Below are 24,043 nucleotides of genomic sequence, written 5' to 3'. Positions count from 1 at the left end.
TAGCTTTTAAAAACCATAGTCTTGACTTTTTAGTGGTACTGTGGCAGCGTTGTGATGGATTGTGATGCGCAGAGTCGTAAAACGAAAAGGTTATTGCCCTGTCTTAATATGTGACAAAATCGTTGTAGGTATTGTTATTATCATTATTTTATTCATGTCAACAATGTACATCACAAAGCGATGGGAATAGGAAGGTCAAAAGTAATAAAATCACTGCAGTCAAAAGACTTGTCTCCCCACATTCAGTTGTGAGATAAAAAATATTTTAAAAATAGATATAAATATATTTTATATATAAATATACATTGTACTTTCATTCATGGGTAAAAAAGACCCTGACATTTAAGAATCGTTGAAAACGACAATAATTATTTTTAATAAAAAGTGGGTACAAGCGACTTTCCAGTGAGAGCATTACATGACACCAGGTAGCGCTGCCACTGCTCAGGAGGTTTTTGTTTTTTGGATTGTTTGTTAATTTCATTTTTTCCCTTCTTTTTTTTCTTGACAGACGGTATTTGAATGATTTCACTCTTCCCAGTATGAAGACTTTGGGATGGAACGGCATTCCTTGTTTTTAGCGGTTTTTGCGCCGTCCGTGAATGGGCGCCCAATCTTTGTCTACTGATCGGTTAAGTAGGTACATTGTCGAAATTTACTGACGAAAATTGCTTCAGATTACCGTATCGACCAGGACATTTCAACCATGTAATGAAATTCTTATTAATTTCTTTAAGTTATGTTTGATGGTGGTATTCCTGTGGTGGAGTTTCACTCCCTGAACGGAATTAGGCTTTGAGATTATGAAACCGCACAGCATTTTTCAATCTAAATCAAGCGTGTCCAACTTTTCGGTTTTCTTACCACTAAGCATGCATTGTTAGTCAACACAAGCAAAGAGAATTTGCACTACAAAAGTAAGAGTGGGAAGTACCCAGCCTGTGGTTTTGAATGGGCTTCTTTGACAGCACATCGCACTGTTTTTTTTTTTTTTTAAGGGGGAGGGGATTGTTGAATAAAGGCCTTAGCCGATCGTCCAAGGGATCCCAGCACGCGGGAAGCGAATGCACGAGCTATTATACCGGTACAAACAGTTCAACCCCTATCATTTTAGGGTCGTCACTCCTCGTGGGGCAAGGCGTGCCGCGTGGGACTACTGCTTTGTAGGATAGATTGTTGCAGTCAAGCCACCGTGTATCGCCATGGATCACTGGCTGGGATATTTACTCCTCCTGGCCGTATGTTTTGCAGGAAATACGGTGATCGCCAATGGTGAGTAATAAAACCCTAGTTCCAAGTCTCGGAAAAGCTTTCAGTGTAATCATATTAAGTTTGCATCAAATGCCGTGGCAGACCGGGGCGAAAGTAACCAGTAATTATTACTGACTGCGGTTTGTAGTATAATGCTTATGGGGTTATTTCGTCTCATGCAGTTTCCTCAACCGAATTCGTGATGCACTTGACAGGTTTATCCACAGAGCATCCTCAATGTCGACGTTTCTCACCATCCCTAGGTGTAATGTAAAGCACTAAAACTGAGAAACGGCATACAAAGTTGACTCGACACATAAGCTATATAACTGGATGATTATAATTTTACCACACAAACGAAACGGAAATAGTTCTGTATCTGCACAACACTATTTAAATAAATGCTTTGGAATTTTCTTAACTAAATTTCACCTTTAAGGACATGTTATCACTTTCTGCTTGTTCAACATTTTAAAGGAAAATTTTTGTTGTCCGTGTATGGATCTCTTTCCTTTGTCCGGATTGTGTTTCTTTTCCATTCCTAATTTTTTTTAATCCAAGATAATACCATCTTATACTCTAGTTTTGTTGAGGAAAATAATTCATAGACGCTTTTTACAATTTTTTTCTGAGTATAGCTTTTTGTTTGTAAGTTTACACCCAAGACTTGGCAAAAACCGTACTCATATATTGCGTTTGTGATAACAATAATATTAATATTTTAAAACTTATCAACAATTACTGCATAAAATACTAAAATCACCTGAAAAGTGACTCCTGAATAAAATCACCGCCTGAATGCATCCCTGTGTCACCCACGCCTTTAGAAATTTCTTTTGACTGTAAAAAGAATATGTTTACAGTAGAATGGCGAAATGGGGTACCGCTCCGTAGACGAACTAAAAACATGAGCCTTCGTACGTAGCAACAGCTACTTCATCGGATGCAATGCGTGCAGTAGGGACAACAAGTGGAGTAGAACTTAATTTTTGCGATGTGAACGAATCGTTCATTGACACGTGATTGACGCCTCACCAATCAGATAACGGGGATTTATATTAAGGCACTGCGTAATGAAGTAAAATTTACAATTTTGATTTTAATATCCGAATTAAGAACCCCTTACTAACGACAGCGTCTTTTCTTGATAACTTTCTGTCTAACTTTATTTTGTTTTAACACTGAAGTGTAAGCATATAAAGCAACTTTATTTGGGAGACCTGCGTAATCATTATTATACATGCATATTGAAATATAAAAATGAACGCCCTATGTGACACGAATCGGAAGATAATCAGACTAAGATGAGAACCTGGTCAGTTAAAAATCATCTGAAAGGTAAACATAGAGACAGTGTATAGCGTGGTTAATAATTCAATTACTTTGAATACATGTACCTTCAATAATTTTCTAGAAATCAGAAGGATGGGCATTTCTTGTCAAAATACACCTTCCATTCTCAGATGGTAAGAAAACCACTACTGTGGAAGACATTTTCAATCAAAAGGCCATTCACCAGATTGCGGATTGCATACCATGCCTCTGGCAACAACGACCTGTATACATGAACATGGTTTACATTACATAAGAAGCAATAGGCTTTTAAGAAAGTTTACTCAAATACTTTTACTGTATTTTTAAAGAAATGTTGGTCTTATTTCTTAGCGGGAGAATGTCCTAAAATGTGAGGCTATTCGTTGTATATATCTTCGTCCCTTTTGTGTTGTTACCGACTGTTTGCATTGTCTACGCTGTCCAAACTCGTCCAACAAGATAGCTGCACCGATACAACAGATCTCAGGCACGCGGGCTGCAACCGGCATCCTCTTTGTATCACACTATAGGTGCCTCTCACTGAAACCGACCAGATTTAGACTTGAAGTAGACGGGGTTGTCGTTTCTTCAAGAGGCGTTGGGCGTTGTGTTTGGTGGCATTCGTGTGCAATGGTGTGCCACGTTAGGCGTATGATTGTACCTGTGCTTTGATCTCTAAATTCTGAGGTGGTGAAGACAGGAGGAGGAATTCCAACGCTACTTGTACTTCACTGCTGTCTAAGTAATAATTATTATATATCTGAAGTCTTTTAAAAAAGTTTTCGTTGCTGAACGTCCAACTACGCTGGCATTATTTTGATGGCCTCGAACGCCACAGATCAGCCGACCATTACCTGTAAGACGTAAAGCCTGGTTTGGAGGAACATAATAACGCCGACGAGGATATTAGGATAGTCGGTCAAATTTTTATCTCTTTCCTTTCTGTCTAAGCGAGAGTTGCTCCTGGTTGAAAAAGCTCTTCAGAAAAGATAAAAGTGTTGGGCTAAGGCTGTCTACACTTGCAAAGACTGCGGTGTTAAACTGAACAACCTCGGAGCTTATAATATCGGACCAATATTCCTATATTAACACTAAGGGTGTTCAATTTAACGCCGCAGTTTCTACACTGAACACCAGGGCTGTCATAATAATATACCCAAATTACCACAACCGTTAGGGGTTTCTGATGATCACTGGTCCACAACGAGCAGCAAAAGTCTGTTTTCATGGGCGTGAACATCAGTGCTTAGTCTCGTTGCTGGAATTTGAGCGGATTAGCCCTTTATGGTTCATTGATTTGAGGGCTCATGTGTGTTTAAGAATTGAAAAATAAAGTGTCGTAATCGAAATAATGTTGCGAGTGTTGAACGACTCTTCCCAAGGGAAGGATTTCCATCTCATAAAAGTTCTAGTTATAATCTAGTTATACTTGACAGCCTGGTGGAATTAGGGCGAAACTGTGGTGTCCACGCGGACGCCCAAGGTCTCTGTCTTGGCTCACAATTGAGGACAAAAGAGTTACTGTTATTTGCAAATGTGAATGGCCAAACGAGTCGAGTGCCCTACCATTAATTTTATACGAGGCCCAAGTAGTGTGGCGTAACTAGGGTACCTGCTGGGGGGGGCACTTGAGGCCATCATTTTATGAAGGAGGGCATATTGGGATCTGAACTGCCAGGTTCTCGTGAATTGAAAGGTTTAACACGGACCAAGGTGGACTTTCACTCTTTCACTGGATATTTTCTTCTCTAATTTCTGAGGGGGCTAAAGATTGGGGATGGGGCATGCGCCCTTAGTTATGATAGACCTGTATATTGCAAGAGAGACGGATCTAAGTTTTGCTCAGGTGGGCTGCGCTTTTAGTCATGTCAAAAGGGAGTTTAACTTGCGTCTGTTATACTTGCACATTATTTTTTTCCGCACTTTTGTGACCCGTGTAGGAGGGGAAATTACAAACAGTGAAAATCCACTCTACTCGGGTGAACATTAATTAACTCCAGTTGAGGTGAGCATGGAGGTAGGAAAAAAGGTGAGGAACCAGACGAATTCAAGTGAAATGTCCTCACAGTTTAAGAGATCGCCATTTCACTTAAAAATCCTATTTTCGGTCTAGGGAAGGGACAGCATTTTTTTCCCAAAAAAGATGGACATTTGAAGACACAGCCCATCAGTCTCATTCTTCAGTTTCTGACAGCGACAACGTCCCTAGAACGTTAATTGGACCCTGAACAGAACTGACGTCAATGGATAAGGCATATCATGCATGCTCTATGATGTAAGAGGGGTGTGATGACATTCTTTTGACCAGTGTACATATTACAACCTTTCGGCCTTGACAGTGAAGCAGTTAAATAAATTTGTGCCGGAAATTGGGGAAGGGGTAGGGAAAGGTAGGGAGATGACTTACTCGGCCATGACAATTTGAAAAGCGGGGGGGGACCACCACATGACTCTATATAGAGGTCGATGTTCATGATATTGATGTACATCTCTGATACACGTATGTATTTAGAATGGCGTATTTATGGCTTTTCAAAAGTGTTTTCCCTTTTTTGAGGGATATTGAATGTATTTTACTCGTTGGAAGTCTGATATATACCCATCGTCAATTTACGCTGATGCTATAAGTCGTGTTTGCATATTATCTGTGACTGTCCTTGCATGTCTTCTGAGCGTAAAATGACAAAGAGGGGCTTATTAAAATATTCACCAGCAATACCGATGAAGACCAACCGTTTTTTAGCCCGACCGTCACAAGCTGACACAAGTGGTTCAGTTAGCTTTGTGCTTTATTTTACTCGTCGGCCCTCTGCAGGTACCTATGCGCCTTGTTCCTCTCTGGATGAAGTATATATAGGCCAGTATTCGTTCGTCCATGGCAGTTGACCTGCTTTTCTTTGAGTCACAATTAAGCGGCCAACAAAACCATATTCATATCCTCTTCATATTTGTGAGCCAGGCTAAGCTAGGTTTGCTGGAGCTTCCTTCTCGATAGGCTACTTTGTATGTAGGAAAGCATTAGGGGACTTCGTTGTTTATTGGTAACGCCGTCCTGATTTTGCAAGTTAATGCTGTTTCAGTCGTAACTGACTCTTCCACTGTTTCGCCTCAGGGTTTTGGCCATGAACAGTAGCCGACTCTTGTGGTCAGTAACTATTATATTATAAATTGCGCCGATAATTATTATGCGACAGGCCTGATTGAAACCCAGACGTAAGTGAGTTTAAATTATATCGAGTCCAGAAAGGGGCTCAATTTGAAAAATAGCATGTGACAGATGTGGACTGCACGTGGGCGGAGTTGGCCGAGGCCTAGTTAGTTTTCATTTTTTGGGTCAAGAAGTGAATTGAATGGCGCAGTCACGCATGATAGTTTCTTGAATTTCCAATCAAGTAGTGCAGTGAATGAATGAGGTTGATATGGTCATCACCTGAACTTATGCTACAAGGGGATGACAGCTCGCCTCTAGTCGTCGTCCACCGTGCACCCACGAAAGACGAGCCTCGGACTCCGGAGTGCTATGGGTAGAAATTAATGGTGTTTTAGGTAGCCCAGGTGAAGACAACGTCCAACCTGGGCTAGTGTTTTAGGATCCACGTAGGTAGGTAGCACCTACTGACCTAGATTCATCACACGAAAGCAAGGACATGAGCTAAGGACATTAGCTAGAATTAGGCAATCTTAACAGAGTGTTCTTCCAAAGTGATCTGGAGGTTTATATCACTGGAAATCCCTACAGGCAGGGGTGATAGGGGGTTATCTGTGGCTGTTGCCTGGTTGTTCCTGGGTGGATGGAATGGCTCCCGATTGTAACTAGCTGTAGACTAAAATTAAATTGCATTTTGTAGTGTGTAAGAACTCTTCCAAAATATGGAAGAAGAAAAAGTGCAAATAAATTTGGTTTTTGACATCAACATGCAGTTAGACTTACATGTACATGCAGCTGGACAGTTTTTTCCCTTATGCCTGGGTGTCAATAACTTAAGCTGTTGTGTTGTAAAATCAATCATATTCAGAAGATGCAGGCTAGGAGTCTCTTGACAGTTCATTGAGGATTGGATAGGAACAAACCTGCACGTTGTAATCAATTGTATTTCTTTAAGGGGCAAGGTTATGCGTGCTGCAATCAACCGTAAACCTCAAAAAGTGCCCAATCTATTTCATAGCACAATCACCAACTGTCTGTCATTCAACCGTGCATTCCTGACAAAACAGCTTCTTGGTGGAAAGGATTGAATCTTGCTCGAGTAGTGACAGTTTTTGTGTGTGGGTGTTGGCCAACCAAAGGACAGTCAACCCGATTTTTCACTGTTAGTACCCAGCATAGAGGCCTTGACAGTTTTTCATGCAAGTGTGTTAGGTGAGCCATAGCCTAAAAACTCATATCATCTCTGATCAAGAATCACTTCCGGTATGTGACAATTGTGGAAAGTGATTTTGAAGGTTGTTTGCATAAAGTGTAATATAACAATAACTAGGCAGAAAAACCTGTTGACTGCATTAGTGCGTACTTCAGTCAAAAACATTAATTTAAAAATATTAAAAGAGCAGCCTGTGTTTATTACATGTAATGATTTATTGGACATTCTAAGGTCTATTCTTCAATAAAGCATTTCAGTATTTCTGACGTATTTCAATGTTATTGATGCATTTGTTGTTTGTTTGCGCAACTTTAGGACGTACAGGCTTTTGATTCTATTCATGATTGATTTTGAATTGTTGAATTTGTAGTGTTGTTCAGTTATCTTTGTCTTTTATTTCACAGAATCTACGTTGTGCGATTCCATGCCATGTCTGAATGGTGGTGCCTGCTTTGACCTATCCGCTTTCTATTTCTGCGTCTGTGACGTAGGCTTTGGGGGACAGAACTGTCAGATTGGTACTAACACTTCATACTCTTAATATTTCATGAGACCCTCTTGAGGAAATTTACAATCTATACCAGTTGTCCATCAGCTACATGTTTCTGACTTCTGCCTTGGCTCCTTGCCTTTGAGACACCTGTTGGATACACAGGGAATATTCGACCAGATAAGGAAAACAAGCACTGCGTGCATTGCCTCTTGTACGCAAGAAAGTGATCCGTAAATTATTCATAATATGATGGTGTACTTACAATGATTGCCACATAGCATCAACCCTATTTGGATTTCAGATTTCTGCTCAGTAAAAACTGATCAAACATCTTCCTTTTCATATATCTCTGCCAACATGTAAGAGGGAGAATTCAACCTGAACAAGGAAAACCAGCACTTCCTTGGGTAGTTACTGAGTGAAAATCTCAAAGTAACTGTTGTACTTATAGCAAGACCATGCAGTTATCATTTCCAGTCAGACTCAAGGATTGTGCTAGTAAGTGGTTGAATTCTCCCCGCTGGTCGAATATAACCCCCCTTTCCCCTAGGTGCTGTACATATTAGCAGTCAGCACAAAGTGATTATCCAGCAATTGCTTTCAGGGAAAGTCTCCTGGGTCATACACACACAGTTTTGGACATGTGAAAGATAATAACCTTAGCTAAGGTAGACCAGTAGCTGGTTTTTGTTATTAATGAAAAAGTAAAGCTCGAAAGTAAAATGTGATTTCCATGACAGAGGCAGGTTTACATGTAGATGATGGACAATACGTTTACTAGAAGGACTTACATTTACAAACTGTCAACTCAATCATTGGTCTGAGATGGGACTTTCTGAGTTGTTCAAAGTGCCAGATAAGCCACAAGTGAAAAAATATCACAGCCAACTTACATTGGAGGAAAGTCAAATGTCCTGTTTAAAAAATGTACTTGGCAAGGGTCTGGACACCTGACTCTCAGTCCCTTCTGAAACATGTCAAGTGTAACCGGTGTGGACCCTAGATTGGGAACACTACACTATTGATTTTCACTGGTGTGGACCCTAGATTGGGAACACTCTACACTATTGGTTTTCACTGGTGTTGGACATAAAGGAACAAATCCACAATTCCCATCTTGATTAGAGACTCTTAAGAACCTTGTGTCATCTTATTAATCAGCAATCAAAATCTGTGATTTGAAGGCCTTAAGTCGTGCACTTGCCCTGATGTTTTGTTGTAAATTTGAGAGTGCAAATCGATTCTTTCCAGACATTAGCGGGTGTTCCAGCAATCCGTGTATGAACAATGGAACTTGTGAAAGGTTACGGGAGGGATACTCATGCACCTGTCAACCCTTCTACTCTGGCGACAACTGTGAAACAGGTGACTTGACAGTGTTCGTTCATATCAATATTGAGCTCTGTCTCAGAGGTGTTAATTAGACATCCTAGGGTATAATTGATTATGTGGCAATCAGCTTGAAAGACAGGCCCTTTCCAACCTTGATAAATTCTTCATTTGATAGGACTTCTTCGGCAGTTTGGTTTGTGTGTTTTAAAGTAATTAATAATGAAACCTTGAAAACTTTGCTTCAGTATGGGTCTTCATAAACATGTCTTTTTAAAAGGAGAGGGATTTTTGAAAAAAATGGCCTTTTGAAGGTTTATTGTCTTGATTTTACAAGTTCTTTTTCCCCTCTTGTTTCAGAGATGCGTCCGTGCATGAGTGATCCATGTTTGAATGGAGCAACATGCATGGATAATTCGATTGAATCCTACACCTGCTTCTGTCAGGCAGGTTACTCTGGAAGTAACTGTGAAACTGGTAAGTTGAGTGAAAGGTAACCAAACCAAACCAGGCCAAAAAATTGTTATCGTTTTGAATTTGCATTCAGAAGATCTAAGCTTTTTCAAATAATGATATTTGCATTTTGGCACTGTAAGGTTTTTTATCAAGGACTTAAACCCCAAACCTGCTTTTTAAAAGAGGTTTTAAATGAGGGTTAGCTGGCTGCTTCGAATCCTGGTGTAGTGACAGGCCTAGTACACTGCATCCATATACCAGTAGTTGATGGAATATTCTAACCCAGCTAGCTGACCCTTTTAGCAAACTCTGGGATGATATTGAGAATGGCACAGTGATTATTCATTGAGAAGAGTGTAACTCTTTGCATGAAAGCACTTAGCCTGTTATCATTGTGTTTGGAATCCTGTCACATTTGACCTTTGAGAATATTAATAAGCATTACAGAACCGATATCAATTTTTTTTCAGAAATTTCACCAAAACCTTGTTGAGGAGAACAGAAATCCTCACCAAACATAGATGCTGGTTGATTAGATGTTTTGGTTTTCTATTATGATGTTTAGTGGATGTTGATACCAATTCAGCTGTCCCATTTCACTTGAAAATATTAAGTTCTATTGCCCGAGTTTAATTTGATGTTTCTCAGTTATCCTGGCATTAAAGCAACTAATGATGCAACATGCCAAGATTTGATTGATGCATATTCTTGTGTCTTTCAGGCAGGGTACACTGATCTGAACTGTGAACCCAACAAGCGGAGTGTTAGTTTTTACACATTGATCCTTCTGAGAAAAACTGAAAAACACCATATTAAATTGAGGCTTCCTGCAACCCCATTCCTGCTAACTGTTCTCCACCATGCTAACTCTTCAATCTCTTCTCTCTAGACATTAATGAATGTGCTAGCAATCCTTGTGCCAATAATGGAACTTGTGAAGATTTGCTGAATATGTATTCTTGCACCTGTCCGTCTTTCTACTCGGGCGTCAATTGTGAAACAGGTGAATTGATCAGTACCGTTTCCAGTTACTTTTTATATTTTGTAGACATAAAAGAAAGATTTATTGGGATGTATTTCAATGAATGACAGTGATTGCATTGAGCTGCTGTTTTACAGCAGATTACCCTATGTAAACAGAAAATTCAAAAGGAAAAACTGAGGAAAATTCTCTGAGATGTTTTAACTTTTGGTTTATCCATATTCTAGAGGTGCGGCCATGCATGAGTGATCCTTGTATGAACGGGGCAACTTGTTCGGATGTCTCAACTGATTTCTATGTTTGCTTCTGTGAGCCAGGATACACAGGATTTGATTGTGAAAGTGGTATGTAATTGTATTCCACTGCAAAAAAAGAACAATACATGAAGGCCTGACAAAGAAATGAAAGCGAGAAACAGGCAAATAACCAACCCAGAAATCAGACGCAAAACAAACAATAACAAGAATTTAGGTGATGCTCAATTGATCTGGGCATTTCTTCAATAAAGATTATGAAAATGTGTAAATGCTGGTTTATTTTTCAAACCCCTGCACATGGTTAGAGGCTGTAGGTAGAATAATCTGTTGAAAAAAGCAGTAACTTTGACACGTGCGTAATCCTAAGAAATAAAGAGGTCAGTTTTTTGGTGCAGGGGAGTTGACAGGTGTATGATTGTAGGTGTCTGTCTGAATGGTGTGCTCATACTTGTGGTTTTGGCATATTGAAATTAGTCCTTGTGGCTCTACGTGAATTCCAAAGTAATGCAGGGAATGTTTGAATTGTGTGAGCCTTTTTAAGAGGACTTTGCAATAGCCTCAAACCCAAAGTAATGATATTTTTGATGTGCAACAGAGGGATTGTTTTGCCAAAGTTCAAAGTTAGTTTGGCTTGACTTAAAACTGGATGGCTTCTTGTTGTTATTGTGGGAAGTATAGATTTTTGGTTGCATTAAGAGGGACGTAAATGTAAAACTGAATGCAAAATTAATAAAAAGGAAGAATTTTCTTGTTTTAAATGAGAAAACTGCACAATGGAGGCTTTTTTCAAGCAGATTAAAATGAAAAGCAACGGAAAAATACATCCTATGATGCAAAAAGTTAATTCATTAAAAAATTTAAAAGGAATAGAAACTTTCAACGGGGCAAGAAGGACATGTATTGTTCTTCTCTTTAATCTTGCTTAATCACTGCTGGAGATTGTCCTAGAAGTGAGAAGCTGTTATGGTGATTATAATGTACAATTGAGTGAATTATTACAACTGATTTTGTAAATGGTTTGTCGGTGCAACTGAATGTCCATGTATTTGATCGAAGTGAAGGTTGAATATTCAAGTAGTGAATTATTCAAATTGACTCAGCCCTTCTATACATATTTTTCAGACATTGATGAATGTATGGAGAGCCCATGTGCTAATGGTGGAACTTGCAGGAATACCTTTGGAGGATATGATTGTCAGTGTAATTTCATGTGGACAGGACAAAACTGCACTGAAAGTAAGAATAGATATAGCTTAACTTTTCTCACATTAGACCTATGCTCAGTTATAGGGGACCGAGTAATAGAAATCATTGGAAATTTATCCAATGGTCAAGAAACCTTAACATTTCGGCAGGTAACTGCTTTTTGCAATTAGTGTTTGCTTTGGAAATTCATGCTTTGTGAAAGTGACCCTTGACCTTTTGAAGTGACTCAGTCATCACAGTTTAGTATGAAATATTTTGATGTGACCTTTAGAAAATTAATCCAGAGAAATATTCCTCTATATTTTTCTCATTGCAGGGTATAATAATAGTTGGAAATTTTGAATGAAGTCATGCCTTTAACCGTTATGTAAAAAACACATAAAATGCTGGAAAGATTTCAGTATTTTTGTATTGTTATACATTTTTCTTTATACACTCATTTGAATTTTTGCAAGGCAAAATGAAATTAGGAACAGGTGTTTGTTCATATATACAGGTAAACTAACCATCTCTTTGCAAGCATATAGAGTAATACTAACTCTAGTACTTAGGCAGCTCATTTGAAAAGCATTGGAAATTGATGATCTTTTTGTCGTGACTAACTTCTGTACCTACATTTTCAACTTTTGAAAAGGATTTTGTGATCCCAAGTCTTCAAAGTACATGCACATGGAGTACGTAGTCAACCATGTTTAGCAAAAGTGCAATAACTGGAAACGCAAAAATGTTGTTGTGTTGTGTCTGCAGCCGTGCGTGATATATATCAAGGTTGAAAGATGTTTGTGTGGGTGTTAGCCCCTGTAGGGTGCATGTGCCAAAAATACCTGCAACAAAAGAGCTGTTAAACATTCTTTATGTACACCAAATTGAGGGAAACTCTGTAGAAAGCATAGATTAAGAGAAGAATGCAATGCCAGACTTCCCTGAACTTTTCTAAAATCTATTCAGAGGGGTACAATAGTTGTGTTATTCTAATTTCAAGAGTTGGAATTGACCCAACTTACCAAAATGTACCAAGTTACCGAAAATTGAAGGAGAATATCATGAGGCACAAAATACCCCATTGTCTGTAAAAGTATGTGACATACGTAGTAGTTTGGTCACTTTTAACAAAATCTTGCCGATTGACCATTTTGGATCATTTACGAACTAAACTTACTGACTCTAAGGTCAAAACAGATGACTGAAGAATCAGTACCCCCAGTACACGTGTACTGTATCCCAGTGCCCTGCAGTTTGAAGAATGTGGAGATATCTGCTTACTAACCCTATCAAAATCCACATCAAACATTTCTTCAACAATGTCAGCACCATTTCTCATCCTGCCATGGGAACAGGATGAAGATGAAATTCTATAGTTTGAAATACCACATGCACCAACAAGACTTGTGTTGGCACTATTATTACCTTAACAGTCCTCAGTCCTAGTCCCTACTGGTAACTGGCACTTCGCTCAGCATGGTGAGATGGGCTCTTAAAAGCAGAAGTGATGGCTTTGCCAGATTCAAAAGAGATGCCTTAATCCAACAGAAACAACTACTTTTGCCGTTGCTAAATCATAAAAAAAAACAGAACAGAATCCACCCAAATCAAAACTTAGAATAAATTTTGTTAAGCGGAAGCAGTTAGAGTAGAACGCTTTGAAATTTGAGATATGGCTTATTAATTTTGTTATTATTATGCCCCATGTTTCCTGGTTGTGACAGAGTGAAATGTGTTCATTTGTCTTTATTGCAGGGTTTGATATTTGTGTGTTACTACCATGCATGAATGGTGGGACTTGCATAGCTTTTGACACTTACGCCATTTGCAACTGTCCTGAAAACTACAATGGAGTCCTCTGTCAAATATACACAGGTGGGTGCCCAGCTGACTGTCATTTGGTTTAGGTTGATGTTGATTCATACAAAATACATTTGTTGGTCTTTATTAATGAACTTGTACTGAACTGAAAAATGACTAGCTTTTCTGTTTAGTAACAGATCTTTTTAGCATGACTGTGGCTGATTTATATAAACCCTAACGATCCCCAACCAGACAAACTCTAACACCAACTGGTTATGCAAATTGTGAATGTCCATATGTCTACACTGGTTTCTGCATCAAATTTGTACTGGTTCGTGATTTGTGACATTTGTAACTTATCTTTTAAACATACAGAGCACAGAAGATGCACCTTGGGGAGGGTGTTAAGTGTAATGACATTTATTCCCTTATTCTACACTAGTTTTCTGTTTTTAGTTCACTCATTTTTTTTCAATTCTGCAGGTCCACCAACAACACCACAAGGATCTACCTCAGTTTCTGTCTCGGAAGTTGTGACAGTGACGAAACCGACGATGATGTCATCACAGGGACCTGTGACTCACCCGGTTTTTTCTACTGGTTCAACGATGACAACAAGGTTCACCGAACCGTTAGGATCTACTTCAGAAACCACAACCTCAGTTGAATCATCAGAGAGTCCAGTGACGGATCAAATGTCTTCATCCATGCCACTGTCAACTGTGACAACACAAACCCCTATTGATGTCAGGGTGACAACGGACACATCCACCACCAGTCAACTTCCCGTCACGACCATTGAAGATTTTTTTACTACAACTGAGCCCACAAATACCACAATCACCGTTTATACCAAGCTGCCTGCTCTGATCCAGCTGTTGGTTGAAACAGATACGCCTGCCATTTCAACAGGTTTCAACATTACTACCATTCCTGAGAACGCAATCATAGACATCGTCAATATAACAGAAATTGGTGTTGTCATTTTGGACATCACCACATCTAGAGAAGCATACACTACGATTGTGGTAACCACGCAGGAACCCTCCGACATGTTTGTCTTAGTTGAAACAGTAGATGCTGAGAACACTGCCGCACTAGCATTTGGAATATTGAACGTCACCTTACCAACAACACCAATGTCAACACCCAAAGAAGAGACATCCGCAACAATGATGATAGACTCCACTATGGCACCTGACAAGCCACAATCCTCACCTTCCCCAGAAATCATAACAAGGTTCATGAAAACTCTGACAACCGTGGGAAGTGCCCTTGTGGAAGCCACCGTCATGACGATGAGCCCTGCAAACTACACCCTCGTTATTTTGACCAGTAATCCAAACCAAACAACCAACATCAGCATTGAAACAGTCCCTGAAAATGTCGCTGATGATGTGGAGACTGTGACCATGCAGAATCCTGATGGCCTAGTTGTGTCTTTCAAAACGTTTCAAAATGTTAATGTAACGCTAACTATGAGTTTATTGGAAATGGCTAATATTTCTCTAATTGTTGATACCGCAGCTCAGTCTAATTTCATTGTGCTTGAAGAAAAAGATGTTGCAACTCAGATGCCTTCAGAACCAGTCATTGAAAGCTTCACAAGATCCATTCTGACTCAGGGAGAGACTCTTGTTAGAGCCCGTACTTCAACAGCTAGTCCGGCAAATTACACTTTGGTCATTTACACCAGAAACCCAGAGCAAACAGCTAATGTAAGTCTAGTGACAGTACCTGCAGGAGCTGCCTTTGGTGTGGTACGTCGCTTTAGTGTTGATCCAGCAGCACTTATGGTGACATTCAGAACATCTGAAGCCGTAAATACAACTTTGCTGATGACTTTGATAGAGTCAGCGAATATAACCCTTCAAGTTGACACAGCAGACCAGTCAGGTGTAGTAATCCTTGCAGAATACACAGAGGTAGTACCAACAAGCTTTACTAGATCTCTTAGGACTCAAGGAATGACTGATGTCAGGGCCTTTACTTCAACTGCTAGTCCGGCAAATTACACTTTGGTCATTTACACCAGAAACCCAGAGCAAACAGCTAATGTGAGTCTAGTGACAGTACCTGCAGGAGCTGCCTTTGGTGTGGTACGTCGCTTTAGTGTTGATCCAGCAGCACTTATGGTGACATTCAGAACATCTGAAGCCGTAAATACAACTTTGCTGATGACTTTGATAGAGTCAGCGAATATAACCCTTCAAGTTGACACAGCAGACCAGTCAGGTGTAGTACTCCTTGCAGAATACACAGAGGTAGTACCAACAAGCTTTACTAGATCTCTTAGGACTCAAGGAATGACTGATGTCAGGGCCTTTACTTCAACAGCTAGTCCGGCAAATTACACTTTGGTCATTTACACCAGAAACCCAGAGCAAACAGCTAATGTGAGTCTAGTGACAGTACCTGCAGGAGCTGCCTTTGGTGTGGTACATCGCTTTAGTGTTGATCCAGCAGCACTTATGGTGACATTCAGAACATCTGAAGCCGTAAATACAACTTTGCTGATGACTTTGATAGAGTCAGCGAATATAACCCTTCAAGTTGACACAGCAGACCAGTCAGGTGTAGTAATCCTTGCAGAATACACAGAGGTAGTACCAACAAGCTTTACTAGATCTCTTAGGACTCAAGGAATGACTGATGTCAGGGCCTTTACTTCAACTGCTAGTCCGGCAAATTACACTTTGGTCATTTACACCAGAAACCCAGAGCAAACAGCAAATGTGAGTCTAATGACAGTACCTGCAGGAGCTGCCTTTGGTGTGGTACGTCGCTTTAGTGTTGATCCAGCAGCACTTACGGTGACGTTCCGAACAGCTGAAGCCGTAAATACAACTTTGCTGATGACTTTGATAGAGTCAGCGAATATAACCCTTCAAGTTGACACAGCAGACCAGTCAGGTGTAGTACTCCTTGCAGAATACACTGAGGTATTACCAACAAGCTTTACTAGATCTCTTAGGACTCAAGGAATGACTGATGTCAGGGCCTTTACTTCAACAGCTAGTCCGGCAAATTACACTTTGGTCATTTACACCAGAAACCCAGAGCAAACAGCTAATGTGAGTCTAGTGACAGTACCTGCAGGAGCTGCCTTTGGTGTGGTACGTCGCTTTAGTGTTGATCCAGCAGCACTTATGGTGACATTCAGAACATCTGAAGCCGTAAATACAACTTTGCTGATGACTTTGATAGAGTCAGCGAATATAACCCTTCAAGTTGACACAGCAGACCAGTCAGGTGTAGTACTCCTTGCAGAATACACAGAGGTAGTACCAACAAGCTTTACTAGATCTCTTAGGACTCAAGGAATGACTGATGTCAGGGCCTTTACTTCAACAGCTAGTCCGGCAAATTACACTTTGGTCATTTACACCAGAAACCCAGAGCAAACAGCTAATGTGAGTTTAGTGACAGTACCTGCAGGAGCTGCCTTTGGTGTGGTACGTCGCTTTAGCGTTGATCCAGAAGGACTTATGTTGACATTCAGAACATCCCATGCTGTAAACACAACTTTGTGGATGACTTTGTTGATGTCAGCAAATATCACCCTGCAAGTTGACTCAGCAGATGAGTCAAGCATAATAAAGCTTACAGAAGACTCTGCCATAGCTTCAACAGTGCGTCCCAATGTGACCGCCCCACCACCCTCGGTTGTATATACTGTCAATAAAGCAGTCTTTGCCATGGCAGGAGAGGTATACCGAGCTTTTGTGTCCACTACAGGAAGAGCCAATTATACCCTCATTAGGTATAAGATGAATCCCAGCCACTCAACCAATGTGTCCATCCGTACTGTTCCTGCTGGAGCAGCTGTAGATGTCACAGAACTCGAAACATCTGATACATTGACAATGACATTCAAGACATCACCTCCAACTGACTCTGAAGTATTTGTGACTGTCATGGAAGGAGGTGTGATTACTTTTAGGGTTGATACCACTGATCCTTCTGCTGTTGTCACCTTTACTAAATTCACTGGAGTTGATCCAACTGTACCACTGACAACAGAATCCACAGTGATTTCTGGAAGCTCATCTGTCAGAATGACGCAGTCACCTACAATGCAGTCAGCGATGACACAATCTACTGTTTCCAGCAGTTCGTCTGTCAGCATGGTACAGTCACCCACAATGCAGCCAGTGACGACAGAATCCACAATGATTTCTGGTGGTTCATCGGTCAGCATGACAGAGTCTTCCTCGATGCATCCGAAGACGATGCAATCCACAATTTCTGGCAGCTCATCTGTCAGCATGACGCAATCACCCACAATGCAGTCAGTGACGAGAGAATCCACAATGGTTTCTGGCAGCTCATCGGTTAGTATGACACAGTCACCTTCAATGCAACCAAGCACCCCACAGGTTGTAGAAACCACAGTTCGGGCCTTGTCCACCCAAGGGCCTACAGTTGTTAGGGCCTTTGCCTCAACAAGAAGTCCAGCCAACTATACCTTGATCGTATACACGAGAGACCCAGAACAGACTGTAAATGTGAGCATGGTGACAAATCCTGCTGGTCTTGCATATGACATGGAAGGTGTCATAAATGTTGATCCAGAATCACTCACTGTGACATTTAAAACCTTAGATGCTGTTGACACAACTGTGATTGTCAGCCTGTTAGAGTCTGCAAATGTAACCTTTCAAGTTGACACAGCCGATTCATCTAGTGTTGTTACATTGGCAGTTGACTTGGATATGACAACAGTCCAGCCATCTGCTTCAACATCAACAGTGTCTACAGAGCCAAGTATCCCTTCCCAGCCCATGACAAGCTCACAAACCATGTATGCTACCAATCAAATGACATCCCAGCAAACCTTTACAGGTTCAACAGTAACTGCCGAAACCAGTGTGTCTAGCTCGCAAACCAAGCATACAACAGAACAGATGATATCCAAACATACCTCTGTGGAGGCAACAATGTCTGCAGAAACAAGTTCTTCCTCAGAGCCTGTGGTGACGTCACACACTATGCTTCCCTCTGATAAAATGACCTCTCAAGTTTCTACAGGAGTGACAATGTCAAGTCAGCCAGTGGTGTCAAGCACCCCACAGGTCGTAGAAACCACAGTTCGAGCCTTGTCTACCCAAGGGCCTACAGTTATTAGGGCCTTTGCCTCAACAAGAACTCCAGCCAACTATACCCTGATCATATACACAAGAGACCCAGAACAGACTGTTAATGTGAGCATGGTGACAAATCCTGCAGGTCTTGCATATGACATGGAAGGTGTCATAAATGTTGATCCAGAATCACTCACTATGACATTTAAGACCTCAGATGCTGTTGACACAACTGTGATTGTCACCCTGTTAGAGTCTGCAAACGTAACCTTTCAAGTTGACACAGCTGATTCATCTAGTGTTGTTACATTGGCAGTTGACTTGGATATGACAACAGTACAGCCATCTGCTTCAATGTCAACAGTGTCTACAGAGTCAAGTGTCCCTTCCCAGCGCATGACAAGCTCACAAACCATGTATGCTACAAATCAAATGACATCCCGGCAAACCTTTACAGATTCAACATTAACTACAGAACCCACTATGTCTAGCTCACAAACGATGCAAGTAACAGAACAGATGATATCTAAACATACCTCTGTGGAGGCAACAATGTCTGCAGAACTAAGTTCTTCCTCTGAGCCTGTGGTTACGTCACACACTATGCTTCCCTCTGATAAAGTGACCACTCAAGTTTCCACGGGAGTGACAATGTCAAGTCAGCCAGTGGTGTCAAGCACCCCACAGGTTGTAGAAACCACAGTTCGGGCTTTGTCCACCCAAGGGCCTTCAGTTGTAAAGGCTTTTGCCTCAACAAGAAGTCCAGCCAACTATACCTTGATCGTATACACAAGAGACCCGGAACAAACTGTAAATGTGAGCATGATGACAAATCCTGCAGGTCTTGTATATGACATGGAAGGTGTCATAAATGTTGATCCAGAATCACTCACTGTGACATTCAAATCCTCAGATGCTGTTGACACAACTGTGATTGTCAGCCTGTTAGAGTCTGCAAACGTAACCTTTCAAGTTGACACAGCTGACCCATCTGTTGTTGAACTTGCAGCAGATGATGGTACTGGGTCTACACTGCAACCTGTAACCTCAGTGGCTGCTACAGTGCCACCTGAACAAGTTACATCATCCAAACCAGTGATGACATCACAAACTTCAAGTGCCACAGACGAGATGACAACCCAAAACATGGTATCAACAATGTCTTCCCGACCAGTTTCATCAACCCAGTCTACTGTGACACTAGTTTCAGGGATTATGATGACACCCACACAAGGGGTAGAAACTGTTGCGAAAACGTTGAGCACACAGGGAAGTGCCATAGTTATGGCCTCAGTCTTAGCAGCTAGACCTGCCAATTACACCTTGGTCATTTACACCGGAGACCCACAACAGTCTACAAATATTACCATCATGACTGTGCCTGCAGGAGCTGCTTTTGATTTTATGCGTCACACAAGTGATGATCCGGAAGTAATTACATTGACATTTAGAACATCAGAGGCTGTAGACACAAATTTGATCATCCGTTTACTGGACTCAGCGAATATATCACTGCAAGTTGAAACCTCAGATCAGTCAAGTCTAGTTGTACTTGCAGAAGATACTTTCATGACATCTATGCGTCCAACAGTCTCAACACAAATGACAACACCCCCAGATGTTGTTCAAAGCTTCAGAAGGAGTTTGAGAACACAAGGCAGCACTACTGTTACTGCATTTGCCTCAACTAGAAAACCTGCAAATTATACTCTACTTGTGTACATACCCAACCCTGCAGAAACTGTCAACATAAGCATAGGAACTGATCCAACTGATCTTGCGTACGATATCAGAAACTTCACAGGTGCAGACTCCAATTCATTGTTGCTGACTTTCAAGACGTCAGAAAAAGTCGACACTGAAGTAACTATACAGCTACTTGAATCGGCAAACATTTCCTTCCAGGTAAGCACAGCTGATCAGTCAACAGTCCTTGAGCTCTCAGAAGGCAGAGGTATTGTCTCTACAGTCCAACCAGTGGACTCAACAGAAGTGTCCACAGAACCAAGTGTTCAGACATTCACAGGAACATTCAATGCCTCAGGCAATGTGACTATTCAAGCTTGTGTCTCATCCACAGAGCCAGCTAATTATAAACTCCTGGTGTACACCAGAAACCCCTCATTGACGGTATGCGTAACGCTTAAGACACAACCTTCAGATGTTGCCTGCCATCTACAGATAAAAAGGAGTGATGACCCAGAACTTCTTTCTGTCATTCTCAAATGCTTTGGAGGAGTGAAGGCTACTTTTACCATCACAGTCCAGGAATCAGCTAACATCACCCTTTCTGCGGAAACAGCAGATCCGTCTACAACTATAGAATTTACTGATCTCAATGCTCTTAGCTCTACAATGCAGCCAATGACTTCAGGTGCAATATCGACACCAATCTCTCCAACTGAGCCTATGATGACTTCGGAAACCATCTATCCCACTGCTCAGATGACAACCAAATTACCAGTTACGGAAACTTTCAGCAGGTTATTGACTACCAATGGAAGCACCACAGTAAAAGCCTCTGTATCTACTCAGAGTTCTGCAACTTACATGCTGGTCATTTACACCAATAACCCTAGTCAAACGGCTAATGTAAGCTTGACAACCAGTCCTAGGAATGCTTCCTTTGATGAACTTCGTCAAATAAGTAATAACCCTGCAGCCTTGACAGTGACATTTAAAACTTCAGATGCAGTCAATACAACCATTGTCATGAATTTGGTGGAATCAGCCTACATCTCGCTGCAGGTTGACACAGCTGATCTGTCCACTGTAGTTACGCTTGAAGAAGACACACAGTTCTTGCCAACTATGGAGCCATCAGCCTCTACTCCGATGCCTACTAGACCACTTGTTGAGAACATCACAAGATTTCTAAGTACCGAAGGTGGTGCTGTTGTCAGACTTTTTGCATCAGTAAAGCAGCCATCAAATTATTCTGTGCTGATTGTGTCAACAAGCCCTGCTGAGACTGTGAATATAACCATGGAGTCAGAACCTGCTGGTGCAGCAGTTAATGTTAGATATCTATTTGTTGATGATCCAGAGGGATTGGCTGTGTCATTCCAAACACTTGCCGCTGCTAATACAACCTTAATCATCAGGACATTGGAATCCTCAGACATTCATGTGAAAGTTGACACAACAGATGGATCCAGTATTGTTGAGCTTATGGAACACACTGCATCAACAATGCAGCCAACACCAATGGTTGTACAGAGCTTTACTAGATCTCTGAGGACCCAAGGAAGCACTAATGTCAAAGCCTTTGTTTCGACAAGTAGTCCAGCCAATTATACATTGGTCATTTACATCAGAAACCCGGAACGGACTGCTAATGTCAGTCTTGTGACAGTACCTTCTGGAGTTGCCTTTGACGTAATGAGTCGTTTTGGTGTTGATCCGGAAGCACTAATAATGACATTCAGAACATCAGAAGCTGTTGATGCCGAGTTCATAATTAGCTTGTTGGAATCAGCAAATATCTCATTTCAGGTGGATACAGCAGACCAAGCAAGTTCAGTGGTACTGGAGGAAGACGCTGGTACTCTTTCAACGATGCAGCCTTCTTCCTCAACCACTGGACCAATGGTTGTAATAAGCTATCTAAGGACTTTGGCTACTCACAGTAGTGCTGTTGTTAGAGGCCTAGTTTCAACAGCTAGTCCTACCAATTACACTCTTATCATATATACAAGAAATCCAAGTCAAACAGTCAATGTCAGCCTTGTCTCGGTACCAGCTGGAGCTGTTTTTGATATAATGCCACTCATCACAGTTAATCCAGAGGCACTCATTACAGCCTTCAAAACATCAGTAGCTGTTGACATAGATTTGGTCATCAGCTTGTACGAATCCGCAAACATCAGCTTAAGAGTTGACACAGCAGATAAGTCTGGTGTTGTAGTACTTACAGAAGACTCTGTGGTATCATCAACAATGCAACCAAGTGTCTCTTCTCCAATGCCTACTAGGCCAGTTGAGCAGAGCCTGATTAGATCACTGACCACTGAAGGAAGCTCTACTGTTATGGCGACAGTCTTAACAAGTAGTCCTGCAAACTATACACTGATTGTCTACACAGACAATGCTGAACAAAATACAAACCTCAGTCTGCAAACTATGCCACGTAATGCTGCCTTTGATAATCTAGTCTTCACCAAGGATGACAATCAGGCAGTAGCAATGTTCTTTAAGACCTCAGAAGCAGTCAACGTGACAATTCTCATCACTGTCAATGGTCCAGCCAACATCAGTCTGCAGGTGGATACAGCTGATCTTTCCAGTAGGGCATCTCTCATCGAATTGATGGATATTGGAACAACCACTTCCCCAATGCTTCCAACCACTCCTTCTGCACTTCCATCTACACCTGTTACTCAATCTCCTAATACACCTGTCACACTGGGTACCACCAGAGGGGGTCTCGTCGAAGCTTACACCTCCACCAGGAGCCCAGCCAACTTTTCCCTGTTTGTGTTCACGGAGAATCCAGAAAGTGTCATCCTGAATGTCGAAACACAACCTGGTAACCTTCAGTCCAACTTGAGAACTTTCATCGGAGCTGGTGAACGATCCCTGGCAATACTGTTTACAGTCCTAGAACCAGCCAATACGACAGTCAGAATCACCCTTGTGGATGCTGCTAACATTTCTCTTCAGGTTGATACCACTGGCAATTTCATCAGCCGGCTTGAGGAGGTTGTTAGTGATGTTACAACAGAGCATATGGTTGGTAAGTATGAATAAAAGCAACTGTTCTTATTTTTCTTCTATGTAGCTCTGTATGGTGCCATTAACAACCTTTATGTATACCTGGGTTTCAAGTGGCTGCACAGTGGTTAAGATAATTTTTAGAGTACACGCTAAAAACCAGCTTTTCAGGTTTGAAGTGAATCATCCTTATAACTTCCAAACCTGTGTACATTAAAGAAGTATTTTTGTCTCAGATATTTGGTATTTGAGTTTTTTCCTTAAAACAAAGGCAAGGTATATTAAGAATTGAAACAGCATATCTAAAGTCTATTATTAAGGAGATCAGAGGCAAGAAATTCTCTCAGTTAGCTGACATATGTACAATGAGCATGTACATGCCAAGACACGTTATCAGCGTTACATGCATACTATCATGTATACTGTATACATCTTAGCCAAAAAGGATGGATTTATTACACTTGATATTAAAGTTTCAACCGCACCATCATTTTGCCTCTACTTATGAAGTCTTTTGAGTCTGACTCTGTGCTTCACTCAGTATATTGGATGCCAGACATTGGGGATTCCTGCAAATTTTAGTACAGTTTTCTTTCAGGGATATCAAAATGTACATGTGAAGTCAAAGGTGAAGCTCAAGAGATGGTAGCCTAGCTTGAAGAAATACCTGTGGCCTTTGAGAACAGGTCACACAGTAGCCATAATACAGCCCATTCTTGAGTCCAGGCCATGTCCAAATCTAATGGCTATGGCTAGCAATAACGCACATGCTTTGGTTAAATGGGCTACGGCCCATTGCCAATGCCTATCAT

The 24,043-nt window shown here is 41.1% G+C and overlaps 1 protein-coding gene across 3 annotated transcripts in view; it reads left to right on the top strand.

Moving 5' to 3' along the window:
* The first annotated feature begins 951 nt into the window (after positions 1 to 951).
* The window catches only part of LOC110982795 (uncharacterized), a 29,428-nt gene continuing 6,336 nt past the window's right edge, over positions 952 to 24,043 (top strand). Inside the window, exons 1-9 of one of the 3 annotated variants that reach the window (XM_087144337.1) lie at positions 961 to 1,272; positions 7,331 to 7,444; positions 8,671 to 8,784; positions 9,109 to 9,225; positions 10,094 to 10,207; positions 10,414 to 10,530; positions 11,566 to 11,679; positions 13,387 to 13,506; positions 13,918 to 23,253. In XM_087144337.1, coding sequence (XP_087000463.1) covers positions 1,203 to 1,272; positions 7,331 to 7,444; positions 8,671 to 8,784; positions 9,109 to 9,225; positions 10,094 to 10,207; positions 10,414 to 10,530; positions 11,566 to 11,679; positions 13,387 to 13,506; positions 13,918 to 23,253 — 10,216 coding nt within the window. In that variant the 5' untranslated portion in view covers positions 961 to 1,202. Of the gene's footprint in view, positions 1,273 to 7,330; positions 7,445 to 8,670; positions 8,785 to 9,108; positions 9,226 to 10,093; positions 10,208 to 10,413; positions 10,531 to 11,565; positions 11,680 to 13,386; positions 13,851 to 13,917; positions 23,254 to 24,043 lie in introns of those variants that run through there. The other 2 variants (XM_087144336.1, XM_087144338.1) reach the window with 2 other exon arrangements.

The sequence above is a fragment of the Acanthaster planci genome, linkage group LG12 (assembly GCF_054643075.1).
Source record: "Acanthaster planci isolate LZ-2023a linkage group LG12, COTS_SCS, whole genome shotgun sequence".
In the NCBI taxonomy this organism is placed as follows: Eukaryota; Metazoa; Echinodermata; class Asteroidea; order Valvatida; family Acanthasteridae; genus Acanthaster; species Acanthaster planci.
Note: the sequence above shows the minus strand (reverse complement) of the source record. Positions and strands in the feature narration are given on the sequence as shown.